General features: G+C 39.8%; 1 protein-coding gene across 1 annotated transcript in view; it reads left to right on the top strand.

The window, feature by feature from the left end:
- Nucleotides 1–13039, top strand: part of DNAH5 (dynein axonemal heavy chain 5) — a 279701-nt gene that overhangs the window by 113543 nt on the left and 153119 nt on the right. The window contains exons 22-28 of the mRNA XM_042953052.1: nucleotides 826–959; nucleotides 5407–5608; nucleotides 6160–6395; nucleotides 9510–9728; nucleotides 10745–10807; nucleotides 11101–11339; nucleotides 12074–12314. Coding sequence (XP_042808986.1) covers nucleotides 826–959; nucleotides 5407–5608; nucleotides 6160–6395; nucleotides 9510–9728; nucleotides 10745–10807; nucleotides 11101–11339; nucleotides 12074–12314 — 1334 coding nt within the window. The remainder of the gene's footprint in view (nucleotides 1–825; nucleotides 960–5406; nucleotides 5609–6159; nucleotides 6396–9509; nucleotides 9729–10744; nucleotides 10808–11100; nucleotides 11340–12073; nucleotides 12315–13039) is intronic.

The following is a 13039-nucleotide window of genomic DNA, read 5'->3' on the forward strand; positions in this document are numbered from 1 at the left end:
GGCTCGAACTCACGGACCGTGAAATCATGACCTGAGCCGAAGTCGGCCGCTTAACCGACTGAGCCACCCAGGCGCCCCTCAAAAATTTTTTAATTAAAAAAATTTTTTTATTTAATTTTTTTAATTTAATTTTTTATTTTTTAAAATTTACATCCAAATTAGTTAGCATATAGTGCAACAGTGATTTCAGGAGTAGATTCCTTAGTGCCCCTTACCCATTTAGCCCATCCCCCCCTCCCCCAAACTCTCCAGCAACCCTCAGTTTGTTCTCCATATTTATGAGTCTCTTCTGTTTTGTCCCCCTCCCTGTTTTCATATTCTTTTTGATTCCCTTCCCTTATGTTCATCTGTTTTGTCTCTTAAAGTCCTCATATGAGTGAAGTCATATGATTTTTGTCTTTCTCTGACTAATTTCACTTAGCATAATACCCTCCAGTTCCATCCACATAGTTGCAAATGGCAAGATTTCATTCTTTTTGATTGCCAAGTAATACTCCATTGAATATATATACCACATCTTCTTTATCCATTCATCCATCGATGGACATTTGGGCTCTTTTCATACTTTGGCTATTGTTGATAGTGCTGCTATAAACATGGGGGTGCGTGTGTCCTTCGAAACAGCACACCTGTATCCCGTGGATAAATGCCAAGTAGTGCAATTGCTGGGTCGTCGGGTAGTTCTATTTTTAGTTTTGTGAGGAACCTCCATACTGTCTTCCAGAGTGGCTGCACCAGCTTTCATTTCTACCCCTTCATCTTTTTAAAGCATGTTCCCTATGCTGTTGATATAAATTTCTCTCTCTCTCTCTTTTTTTGGTTTAGATACCTTTGAAATAGCATCTGTAAACTTACCCATTCCTGTGCAAACCAGGAACTATTATAAGAATGTGTCTGATAACAAAGAGATTGTGAAATTAGTCTCTGTGCTTAGCACAATCATCAACTCCACTAAAAAGGTATGTCAAAAGGATTTGTCACCAGAACCCTTTGCTTTACAATATGTACTTGTGTGAATGTCACAAGCTTGTGTCCTACACGTAGCCTGGGTCTCACCCACGGTGCCTTTGGTGAGGAGCTGTGGGATCTTGGATGTGCTCAGCAAACGTTCATTTACCTAAAACTTTTTCTTTCTAGGTTGCGAGGTGAAAAAGGACCATTATTCCTATGTTTTATGTTGTGTTCTGTTTAATGCTTTAAGTCTATGTATTTACTGATTTAATACAAATAAACCTAACTGTTAAAAAATTTTAAGGGGTGCCGGGTGGCTCAGTCAGTTAAGTGTCTGATTCTTGGTTTCGGCTCAGGTCGTGATCTCACAGTTCGTGGCTTCGAGCCCCACATCGGGCTCTGCAGCTGACAGCGTGGAGGCTGCTTGGCGTTCTCTTTCTCTCCCTCTCTCTCTGGCCCTCCCGCACTTTCACTGTCTCTCTCAAAATAAGTATATAAACTTAAAAAATTTAAACCACAAGTGAGTACTAGTCAGTACTGACTAGTATCATCTGAAGCAGAATAAGGCTTAGACTTAATTTTTCATTTTTGTGTAGTCAGGTAAATCTCATAAACTATCAGATGAAAACGTATGTGTATTACCACACGGAGACGAGGTCATAGGGAAAATAAAGGAAATAGGTGTTATCAATTCAAACTTGTACTCGAAAGGGGTGTACATTAGCATTAAGTTTTCTTCCAACCTGTTCCTCTCTCAGCTCCCCCCTTTCTGTTCAGGCAAGCCTGTTTTTGTCAAAAGGATTCAGAACCCTGAAGTCAGCTTCTACTTACGCACAATTTATATTCACACTGCCGCCAATACCTGTTGACTCTTTAAAAATGTCTCTCCATGTTGAGGGAATAGTTGTCACTCAGCAAATACATCTTTTCTATTACTCGGTTCTGATAGAATGAGCTTCATTTGTTTGAAAACATTTTGAGAGCTGCCATTCCTATAACCATGTGAAGAAATATTATTAAGTTTAATTTTAATGTGTTCCTGAGGGAACTGGAAGCTTTTGCATTTATGCATTTTCAATATTCCTTTCTTAAGATATTGAAGGTCCTATATTTAATTTTGCCTTAGGGACAGTGTTCACGTAATTCAATTTAACAAATATTTATCTAGTGCTTAGTTTATCAAGCTCTGTATGCATGATAAAGGTAAGTATTTTATGGTGATGATAAACATTCAGATATATTTCCAAATGTTGCAGTAATCGTGGAACATACAATGAAATAAATCAATAATGAAGCTCATTACTTTCTCTGAATATAAGCAGCCACTATTATGAAAATCTAAGGGTAAGCATAGTCGTTGAAATTAGCATACTGCTGGCAACAAAATGCTTATCTCCGTGTTATTTCTGTCGCATTTGCTTTTATATTACATGAAGGAAGTGTGCAAATCTTAGGCACTTAGAATAACTTGGACTTTTTCCAGACGGACGAGATGGACATAGTGTTTCTGGAAGAATAAATACACATTTTGTCATCATACTAGACATGATCAGCTCTCTATAGCCAAAGACCCTTCTGGGTGATTCTGGCTCAACTATGGAAAATCCTATGATCCCAGCCCCTTTCTTCTTGCCATCGCTGACTGGATCAGATTGTAAACCTGACCTACATTCAGCAGATCCGTAGGCTAGCCACCAACTTACAACGTTGCCTGGCTTGGAAAGATGAGCTGGACCAAACAATTTAAATAACCTTGGCAATAAAAATAACTTCAGCTCTACACCTGCAGTTCGTGGAATTTTTCCTTTAAGCCCTAGGTTACCTCCACTTTAAAAACTTCCAACTTAATAAAGAGTGACACTGTCAGAAAAGATAAATGAGAGTCTCAACGTATTTAGGGTATGTTCTTAATATTATAAAGTCTAGGATGTTCAAAGAGCTCAGGATTCTGGAATTTCTACCCATATTTTGCTATCTTTGGTAATCTGTAATTCATTCTCCACATCATCCTACACTTGTGAATGTCTATATACTGTTACAATTCATCCTGGGTGTGCATGTCAACATCTCAGTCCATGCAAGGGGGTCACTTTGGCTGGGATAAGTAGTGGCGGGCTTAGCTTTCCAATTTTAATTGAAGTCTGGGACGTCTCAACGGCTATCACACCCGAGGCGTGTGGGACACTTTCGCTGCATTTGGGGATTGGAGTGAAGCCATTTGGTTTAGTGCAGGTTGGTAAGCTTTACTTAAGTGACTGGGCCATTTAGAATGCTGTTGGCATGCTATATTTTTTCAAATAATGGCATTTTAAATTCTATCCCAGTTAAAACATTTTTTTCTCACGCAGATGTATCTCTGAAATTATAATATAAGCCAATAGAAAAAGTTGATTCCCAAGAGGTAGACGCATAAGAAATGAGGAGCCAAATCTTTAATTATTTATAGGTGATATGATTATCTATTATATAAATCCAAGAGGCTGATCTAAAAAAAAATATGGCCCAATGAGAGTCAGGTTAGAGTTCGTTGAAGGGTAATTATAGGCATTTCTGCTGTAATACAATAAACATTCCTGAAAACACTGTTTTGCAAAGTTGCACATCAAATATAATACGGATTATGAGAAAAACAGAATTGAGGCAGACACACAAAACCTAGGAAAGTTTGTAACCGAGTAGTTACAAAAACAGGGGCAATCATAGTAAAATTTTAACCCATTTAAAAAATGGTATCGTAAATAAAGAGCTTTACTATTAAAAGGTGACAGAACTTGGTAAAAGGTAGGTGTGAGAAACAGTTGAAACAAGGATAAGATGTCCAAAGATCAGGCTGAACTGTGCAGAGAACAGCCTCAACACAAAGCGGGACCAAACTGGCCCCAAAGGAAAAAGTGCTGGAAGGGGCGTGCACACAGAATTGCGCCCCTCCGCGGCCGGCTGCTTTAGCTGGTACAGAACAGCATGCTGGGAAAAATAGCATTTGATAATGTCACCTCCCCATTTTGTTGACATCATTCTCTAGTTACCAAACATGAATGAGCCAGTTCATCTTACAGAAGCACACTTTGTAGCGAACAGGACTGTTGATTAAAAAATCAATTTTTTAAGCTGCTATGCCATCCATAGCCAGTTGTAAAAATAGTGGAAAAGAGATCCTGTTTACAATAATCACATCGCTGAAAAATACCTAGGAATATGCGCAATAAAGAGTGTGTGGAGTCTCTATGAAGATTCCCATAACACTTAACATGTAATTAAAAAAAAAAATTGGAAGATTTGGAAACACATACTGTGTTCCTGGATGGGAAGATTTAATTTTAATATTGTACAGACGTCACTTCTAATCCAATGAGTTTATACATTTTACGTGGTTTCATGCAATCTGCCAGGTGGGGTTTGATACAGGATGTATTCTGTTTGCCCCTCCAGATCTTATCTCCACTCTCTGACCTTATGGAACAAATTAATAGTTTTCCATTGAGGCTTCCAATAGATTTTACCAACGACAGAGTCGTGGCAGAGGTCTGGGGCTGGGGGCGGGGGGTGTGGGACAGGGGAAAGAGAGTGACCTTAGCATAATTTTTTCCATAGCACCCCTGTTGTGGCATGATTTTGAACTGTGGGTTTTTAAAAAATTTTTTTAATTTAGTTTTGAGAGAGAGAGAGAGAGAGAGAGAGAGCATGAGCAGGGGTAGGCAGAGAGAGAAGGAGACACAGAATCTGAAGCAGGCTCCAGGCTCTGAGCTGTCAGCACAGAGCCCCACACAAGGCTCTCTAACTTACGAACCGTGAGATCATGACCTGAGCCAAAGTCGGACACTTAACCGACTGAGCTACCCAGGCGCCCCTGAACTGTGGTTTTTGAATGAAGACCCAATTCCAATCAAGAGGGTCTTGTCCACAAAAGTCTTCATGGACTCTCTTTTTCTAGTTTCTAGAAATTGTCCCCTTCTCCTTTTGGCTAGGAAGGCTAACAATTTCATTGTTACTACTCCTGAGTTACTATGCCCATATTGTATCTAGTACCAATCCTATGGCATTTTTAAATAATTAAACAGCTCACTAATTAAACATTTTATTTTATTTTATTATTTTATTTTATTTTATTTTATTTTATTTTATTTTATTTTATTTTATTTTATTTTATATTTACTTTGAGAGAGAGAGGGGAAGAGCGAGCAGGGAGGTGCAGAGAGAGAGGTAGAGAGAATCTCAAGCAGGCTCTGCACTGCCATCACAGAGCCCAATGCGGGACTTGAACTCATGAACCGTGAGATCGTGACCTGAGCTGAAATCAAGAGGCGGACGCTTAACTGACTGAGCCACCCAGGTGCCTCACTAATTAAACATTTAATAAATCCATGGGAACCACCAGCAGTTGAGCAACATTCACTTATACCGTGATGCCATTTCCACATCTTCCCTCTGAACACAAATCTGTTATTTGTATTCTAGGAAGTTATTACATCTATGGATTGCTTCAAGCGCTACAATCATATTTGGCAAAAAGAGAAGGAAGAAACAATTATGATGGTTATTACAAAAAACCCCTTGCTTTCTGAATTTGAATCTCAGATTGTCTATTTTCAAAAGCTGGAGCAGGAAATTAATGCCGAGCCGGAGTACATCTGTGTGGGCGCCATTGCTCTATACACAGGTTGGTTCGTTTTCTTTCATACAGTCATCAAAATTCAACTGTATTGTTCTGTCTCTTTACCTAGATTAGTATGCCAGAGAGTTCTAGCTGTCTTAAAGTTTTTATGGGCTTCAAGTTTTCAGACCAATTTGTAGATTTGTTTTTAATTCCCTTCTGCATAATTATATATCCTGGACTATTTTGAACACTTTGCTGCTAAACCTTGAAAATAAATGCTATTTCAGAGAAAGAGAATGAGTGTGTTGTATTTGCAATTAAAATGTACCCTTCCTTTAATAAATAATTGTAAACATTTGAGGCTAATCTTCAATGGTTTTGATATGTACTTTTTAAAGCATTTTTGAAATATGTTTCGCATTGTTGTAAGACCAGCTTTATAAAATAAATGAATAAATGATGAGTAGGAAATCTAACTTTTTCCAGTTTAATTCTTTTTATGCACCACAAAGCTGTAAGTTGCAAAGTGTTTATTATTGGTGAACAGCAGTGCTCTGTTTTTTCATACTGGTTCAAGTTTTTCAAACTGAACTGTGGACATTTGGGTTTTACAGATGACTTGAAGTTCACTCTGACTGCTGAGACAAAGGCCTGGATGGTTGTCATCGGTCGTCACTGTAACAAAAAGTACAGGCGTGAGATGGAAAACATTTTTACACTTGTTGAAGAATTCAATAAAAAACTGAATCGTCAGATTAAAGACCTAGATGATATTCGGATTGCTATGGCAGCACTGAAAGAAATCCGGGAGCAGCAAATCTCCATTGACTTTCAAGTAGGACCTATTGAGGTAACTGATAATCATTTGTTCATTATGGGAATAGCTCATCATGTTGAGTGATATTAGCTGAAGTATTGACTAGCTGTGGCCTGTAGGGATGGTGGTTACAGATGGATGCTTAACCTAAGAATAATTTCAGTAATGATGATACCTTAATGATGGTACCTTCTATGGGCCAGTTCTAGACCTTTGCATGGCATCTAAAGTCCCTAACTGCAGAGCCTGAGATGAGGATTTCTGTACAAGTGATCTACTGATAAGTGCTCATAGGAGAAGGGAGTGTGAGGGAAATAGGAATGCTGAGGTCAGATCGGGGGTGGGGGAGCTAAGGGAGGGTGTGAGCTTAGCTGTAGACAGATTTCCCACAGGGTGCTCTGGAGCATGAATTGCACACAGTTGCTCCCACTTTGAGGTAAGGGAGACTGCCCTTTGTACCCCTGAGACAGTTGGTTATTGACCATCATCTCCCCAAGAGGAGACTCCCATTTAGCTGAGGACAGTTTTCCAAGGAAGGAGGCAGCTGCCATTGCCCCAGACAGTACTCCTAGCAGTCAGGATGGGAATACCAGCTGGAAAACAGAACCTGGATGCAACTGTAGGGGAGGAAAAATTCTTCCTCCACCCTTCAAGATTCTCCAGCTGGTTTAAAACTTAAACTGACATGAGACCTACTAACAGGAGTAAAACCAGAGTTTTACTATGTGCACACAGAGGCCCAATAATGAAATTGAGACCTAAAGAAATGACCAAGGCAGGCCGTTTTTATGCTTTTCAGACAAAGAGACAATAAATCCGTGAGGAATTGACAGGATAAAGAAAACTGAACTTTGGGAGCTTCAATTAGTAAGGAATTCTGAATAAGTTTTGGGCTGTGGTAGTAAATTAGTAAAAAGAAACAAGGGTTGTTATATAGCCTTCTCAGCTCTAAATGTCCTATCCCTGGTGATAAGGATGTTTCTTTACCTCCTGGTTCTGAGAGGCTGCCTTTCACACAGGAGATTTATTTCCTGGTTTCTGGAGAAAAAGTCGGGCAGCGTGTCAGAGAGTTCTTTTTGAATTGGCTATTTCTTAAGTGACTTTTATTCAAAATAATGTGGCAAAGTGGCACATTTTGGTCCCTATAGGTACTAACAGTGTCCATTCATGTGTTAATTCTGTATTAACACATTTAATCCATACTCAACACCTCGTTTAACATAAGGAAACCAAGGGTCAAAGAAATTATTCAGCTTGATTAGTGTTACACATTTCTTTTATAATTATGCTGTATCATATTTTCTCTCCTGTATGAAATTGTTTGCTCAGGAATGGATCACTGTATTATTCTTTTGAATGAAACCAGTATGATTATAGCATTAAAATGATTCCAGAAAAAAAAATGCCATTTTAGCACTTCATAACTTAAATGTCTGGACTTAAATTCTTTAAAAATTTTTTTTTATTAAGTTTATGTATTTATTTTGAGAGAAAGACAGAGAGAGTGAGCAGGAGAAGGGCAAAGAGAGGGAGAGAGAGAGAATTCCAAGCAGGCTCCATGCTGTCAGCGTGGAGCCCCATGCAGGGGTCAAACTCACGAACCGTGAGATCATGACCTGAGCCGAAACCAAGAGTTGGACGCTTAACTGACTGAACCACCCAGGCACCCCTGGACTTAAATTCTGATGGTGAGGATTGTACACCAGTCTCACATTTTCTGTGCCCCTCTTTGAATTTTGGAAAGTTTCAAATAACCATGAAAATGGTTCAGATAATTAAATGCTTGCACCTTTGCCGTATTGGGTCAGGAAACTCATGTGGCCCACCGTGCCCTTCTTGGGAATTGAAACATAAGATAAAGAGTCCCTGCTTTGTGTAGAACCAGGAGCGTCCCTGGGCATTTGAAGGGAAGGCCCAGTAACTGACGCCCCTGTTTCCCCCTGTCTGAGCATTCAGACAAAACTGTAGTCAAATAGTCAAGGTAAAAATACAACCTTTTGTTCCCGATAGAACTTATTTGGAAGACATGGCTTAGTGTACAACTCCCATATTCCCATTACCACCCAAATCCATGCACACACACTACTTGTGACGACTACATCCCAGAATTGTTGAACTTATTCGTGCATCAGAGGCAGAATCGAAAAGCTGCAGGCCCCTCTATTACCCTGCTTCACTCTATTTAAAAAAAAAAATTAATGCTTTATTTTTGAGAGAGAGAGACAGAGAGAGAGTGAGCGTGCATGAGTGGTAGAGGGGCAGAGAGAGAGGGAGACACAAAATCGGAAGCAGGCTCCGGGCTCCGAGCTGTCACCACAGAGCCCGACATGGGGCTTGAACTCACGAACCGTGAGATCGTGATATGAGCCGAAGTCGGACGCTTCACTGAGCCATTCAGGCACCCCACCCTGCTTCAGTCTATTGACACTGGAGGGCAGACCAGTGGGTTGCCTTCAAGGAGGAAGAAGAAAGAGGGAGAAAGGCACTGGGCTAGGCTTGCCCACATCAAGTCTTTTACCCAAATTAATGATCAGGTATTCGTTCCACCTGTATGGAGAGAACTAATGCCGGGAGAGGAGGGCAGAAATATTTAGGGAAAACCCTTTCTCATGAAAACCAAACTCTTTTAGCCAAGAGAGTAGTCGAGGATTTTGCATCTTGAGGTCAATGACTGGGCTCAGGCTTTGATGCAGCAGTACCCTTGTGTGTCTTACTATTGGAACCTCTTACCAACAAAATGAAATGGGATAGAGTTAAAACCCTGATTTATTTTATTATGCTAATATTAGCAGTTAGATTATCTTACGTTTTTCATCTCGAAGTCTTGAAATACAACTTAGGGGCCTAAATAAAAATACCTTTTATTTGCATAATGGTTTATAGTTTTTGAAGTTCATTTAAAATGATATTTGTGGATATTCACAAAAATCCTGTGAAGCAGCCAGGAATTTTCTCATTTTACCGAAGAGGAAACTGAAGCTTAGGGGCCCGGTTGCCCATTTAAGCTTTTATGGTTTGCAAGAAGGAAAGAACTCTCGGGGTAGTTTCCCTATCATACTGATCTTTTCCATTCTATCATTTTAATAAGTGAGTGAGTAGATTTATGCATCTGACCGGCAAAAATTAAATTTTCCTTCTTTTGTGTAGGAATCCTATGCCCTGCTTAACAAATACAGTCTTCTCATAACAAAGGAAGAGATGGACAAGGTTGATACTCTGCGCTATTCTTGGGAGAAGCTTCTGACACGTGCCAGTGAAGTTCAGAACGAATTAGTCTCACTGCAGCCCCGTTTCAGGAAGGAGCTAATTAGTACCGTGGAGGTCTTCCTCCGAGACTGTCACCACTTCTACTTGGACTATGATTTGGTACAACTCTGGTTTTTCCTGTTTGTATTTTTTGGGAAGAGTCAATAGAGCCGGCAAAGTGCATAAAGATTCTATGCCAAGTTTCATGACTCTCCCTAGGAATGGGAGTTTCATTTTCATGAGAGCAATCCAGGAAATGAGGAGTCTAAAAGTGCAATCCATATTGTATCATTGGTCTGTTCCTGAAGTTGTTTGGTAGCTTTCTAACTTTGTGTGGCCAAGTCCTGTTCACATGTGGTTAAATGTCATCCTTCTGCAGCTTTCCTTAGTTCCACAAACACTGTAGAGCGCCCAGCATGTGGCAGGCACTGCCCTTGGTGCTGAAGACACCAACGTGGACAAGACAGAGGCAGTTCCTGTTTTAGTCCTTCATTTATGAGTTTTAGTGCAGACTCTTCGGCACTAGGAGTATGTGGTACACTAAGACCCACTTCTAACCGATCATAATACACTAGAGAAAGGAAATATGCGAAGGGTACAGTTTGTACCTGTTAAGTAGGAACACACAAAAGCACAAAGTTAACGAAGTTATGAGGTTGGATCCATGCACTAACATGGATGGAGCAGCACAGAAATCCACGTATTGAAGGCGTTCTAATGTAGGAAAGCCCGACTGGAATGTTAAGATTCTATGTCACTCTGCAAATAAATATTAGAATGCTAAAATCTGTGAGTTCCGTGGCATTGGTGTTTTAGTTCAAAACCAGGCATGATACGTGCTTCCTATAGACTGCTTACTGACCCTTCCTCGCCTGGTCGCCTAAGAAATGAGAAGTACTCATTTTTAATTTTAGGAATTTCCTGAAATTAGAAGGTGTGGTATTAACTTGGCTTTTTTTACTTGAAAATATTTCCAAATGAGTCACTTTCCTGAGTCCTTTTCTACAATTAAAGAAAGAAGTTTCCTAACATTGATGTGACGTGAATGAAAACTAGCTTTGATGTGCATATACTTTGAGCTCATGAAATTTGAATACAACACTTCCTTTTATTTTGTGTTTAACTTTTTGTTTCAGAATGGTCCAATGGCCAGTGGCTTAAAACCCCAGGAAGCCAGTGATAGGCTTATCATATTCCAGGTAATCTTTTTGGTTTCTATGACCTTCTACACAACCAAAACCTTAACATGTTTTAGACACATACATTTTTTTCCCCTTAATATAGAAAAGCCTATTGTGGAATATTTTTAAAAATTGTGATTTGGGATAATTATATTTGGAGATGGTGTCTATTTAATTAACTATAGTTATTTACTATTCTTATTTACATGTGCTCTGAAATCATACATGTTTGCTTATTTGCCAGTTTTTAAGTTTACCTGTTTATTCATGTGTAAATCATCTTGCTGAGTTTTCACTGGTGTTTTCTGTAGAATCAATTTGATAATATCTATCGGAAATACATCACCTATACTGGAGGAGAGGAGCTCTTTGGACTGCCAGTTACTCCGTATCCTCAGCTTCTTGAAATAAAGAAGCAATTAAATCTTCTACAGAAAATATACTCTCTATACAACAGCGTCATAGAAACTGTAAATAGCTATCATGAGATGCTTTGGTCGGAAGTGAATATTGAAAAAATCAACAGTGAACTTTCAGAGTTCCAGAACAGGTGAGAAATTAAATGTTTAGCATGCCCCGAGCTATTGAATCTTAAATGCTTTCTTCTTTGATAGACTGTCAAGTTCTCTTTTCACTCCCAGATGTTTTGAAAGCTCATCAGGCTGCATTGCTGTTGTCCGTTGACGTCACCCTTGTCAGACGCTATTTATTAATTACCCCTGTGTGTACGTCGTAAGACAAACGCGTCCTTTAAACCTGGATGAATTTTGTCAGGGGCTCTTCTGCATCCTGGAGGGAGCTGATCTCTCTTTATATTACACTTATCAAACATTTGAAGTTTATGTGAGATGACTTCCTGTAATAAAACCAAGAGCCGTATGACTTAAGTGTTGAACCCAAAGAAAATACAGGGTCATTTGTTGTGTTTTTTGGTTGACAGCCTGATACACTCCGCTGTGCTTTGTACTTAGGAGGATCTCAATACATGTTTGTAGAATTGAATTGAATTGGGAGGCACCTCTGTCATTTAAAATAATGCCTTTTACCTAGCTAAGTGTTACGAGGGAATTGAAAAAAAAAGCACCAAACTTTCCCAATTGGGAGGGGCAGTTTTCTCTAATGTAAAATTATGTTAGATTAACAGATATCATTTGAATCATGAGATTTGAAAGTGTGGTAGGTATTTGAAATGACTGTTTCTTGATAGAATGCTAGTAGACAAGCCTGGAGTGGAGACACTCAGGCTCATCTTTGAATGACCATTCACGGTGACTCCCTTTGCAGGTGTCGGAAGCTGCCCCGGGCCTTGAAGGACTGGCAGGCTTTCTTGGATCTGAAGAAGACCATTGATGATTTCAGTGAGTGTTGCCCACTCCTGGAGCACATGGCCAGTAAGGCCATGATGGACAGGCATTGGGAAAGGATAGCTGCTCTCACTGGCCATAATCTGGATGTGGGGAATGAAACTTTTAAGTTAAGAAATATCATGGAGGCACCTCTTCTGAAATACAAAGAAGAAATAGAGGTACAGTTCATAGGATTACCTGATGTGGTGGGAGATTGGAAGGTCTCATGGGATTTATTTTGACAGTATTCCTACATTATGGAATGTTGGACCAGTAAACCATACCAGGACAATTAAAACTCTTCTGGGCATCCAGCAATTCGTTCCTTCCACACATGTTTACGTGACAGGTTCTGTGTTAAGTGCTGGGGACATACAGATGCTTTCCTTCATTCATAGATCACTAAATAACTTGCATAGTTAAATAATTACACAAATAAGGGTATAGTTACACAATGGGGTAAATACCATTGAAGTAAAAAGCATCTGTTCTGTGACAGCCCATAGTAATGGGCTTGACCTGTTTGGGGTAATGGGGTGGTAAAGGTAGGGAAGTTGGGACACATGCCCATGACTGCTGGGGAGGGAATGTGCTCGTGTGGTGAGGCTGAGGGACTTGGAAAGGGCAAAGAAGACAATGTCAGGCATGTGGAACAGCATGTGTGAAGGGTCTGAAGTGTGTTTGGGAACCAGAGGGAACACCAGGGTGGAGAGACCAATTGGGAGCCGTCTGGGAGATATATTTTGAGCAGAGATGACATGGTTAGATTTGCATTTTGTAAAGATCACTGTGGTAACTGTGTGGAGAAAGGATTGGGGGAGGGCAAGTGAGAATGATGGGAAAACCAACTAGGGGATTATAAGAATATCCCAGACAAGAGACAATGGTGTGTTGGATGAGGGGG

This window comes from Panthera leo, chromosome A1 (genome assembly GCF_018350215.1).
Source record: "Panthera leo isolate Ple1 chromosome A1, P.leo_Ple1_pat1.1, whole genome shotgun sequence".
NCBI lineage: Eukaryota > Metazoa > Chordata > Mammalia > Carnivora > Felidae > Panthera > Panthera leo.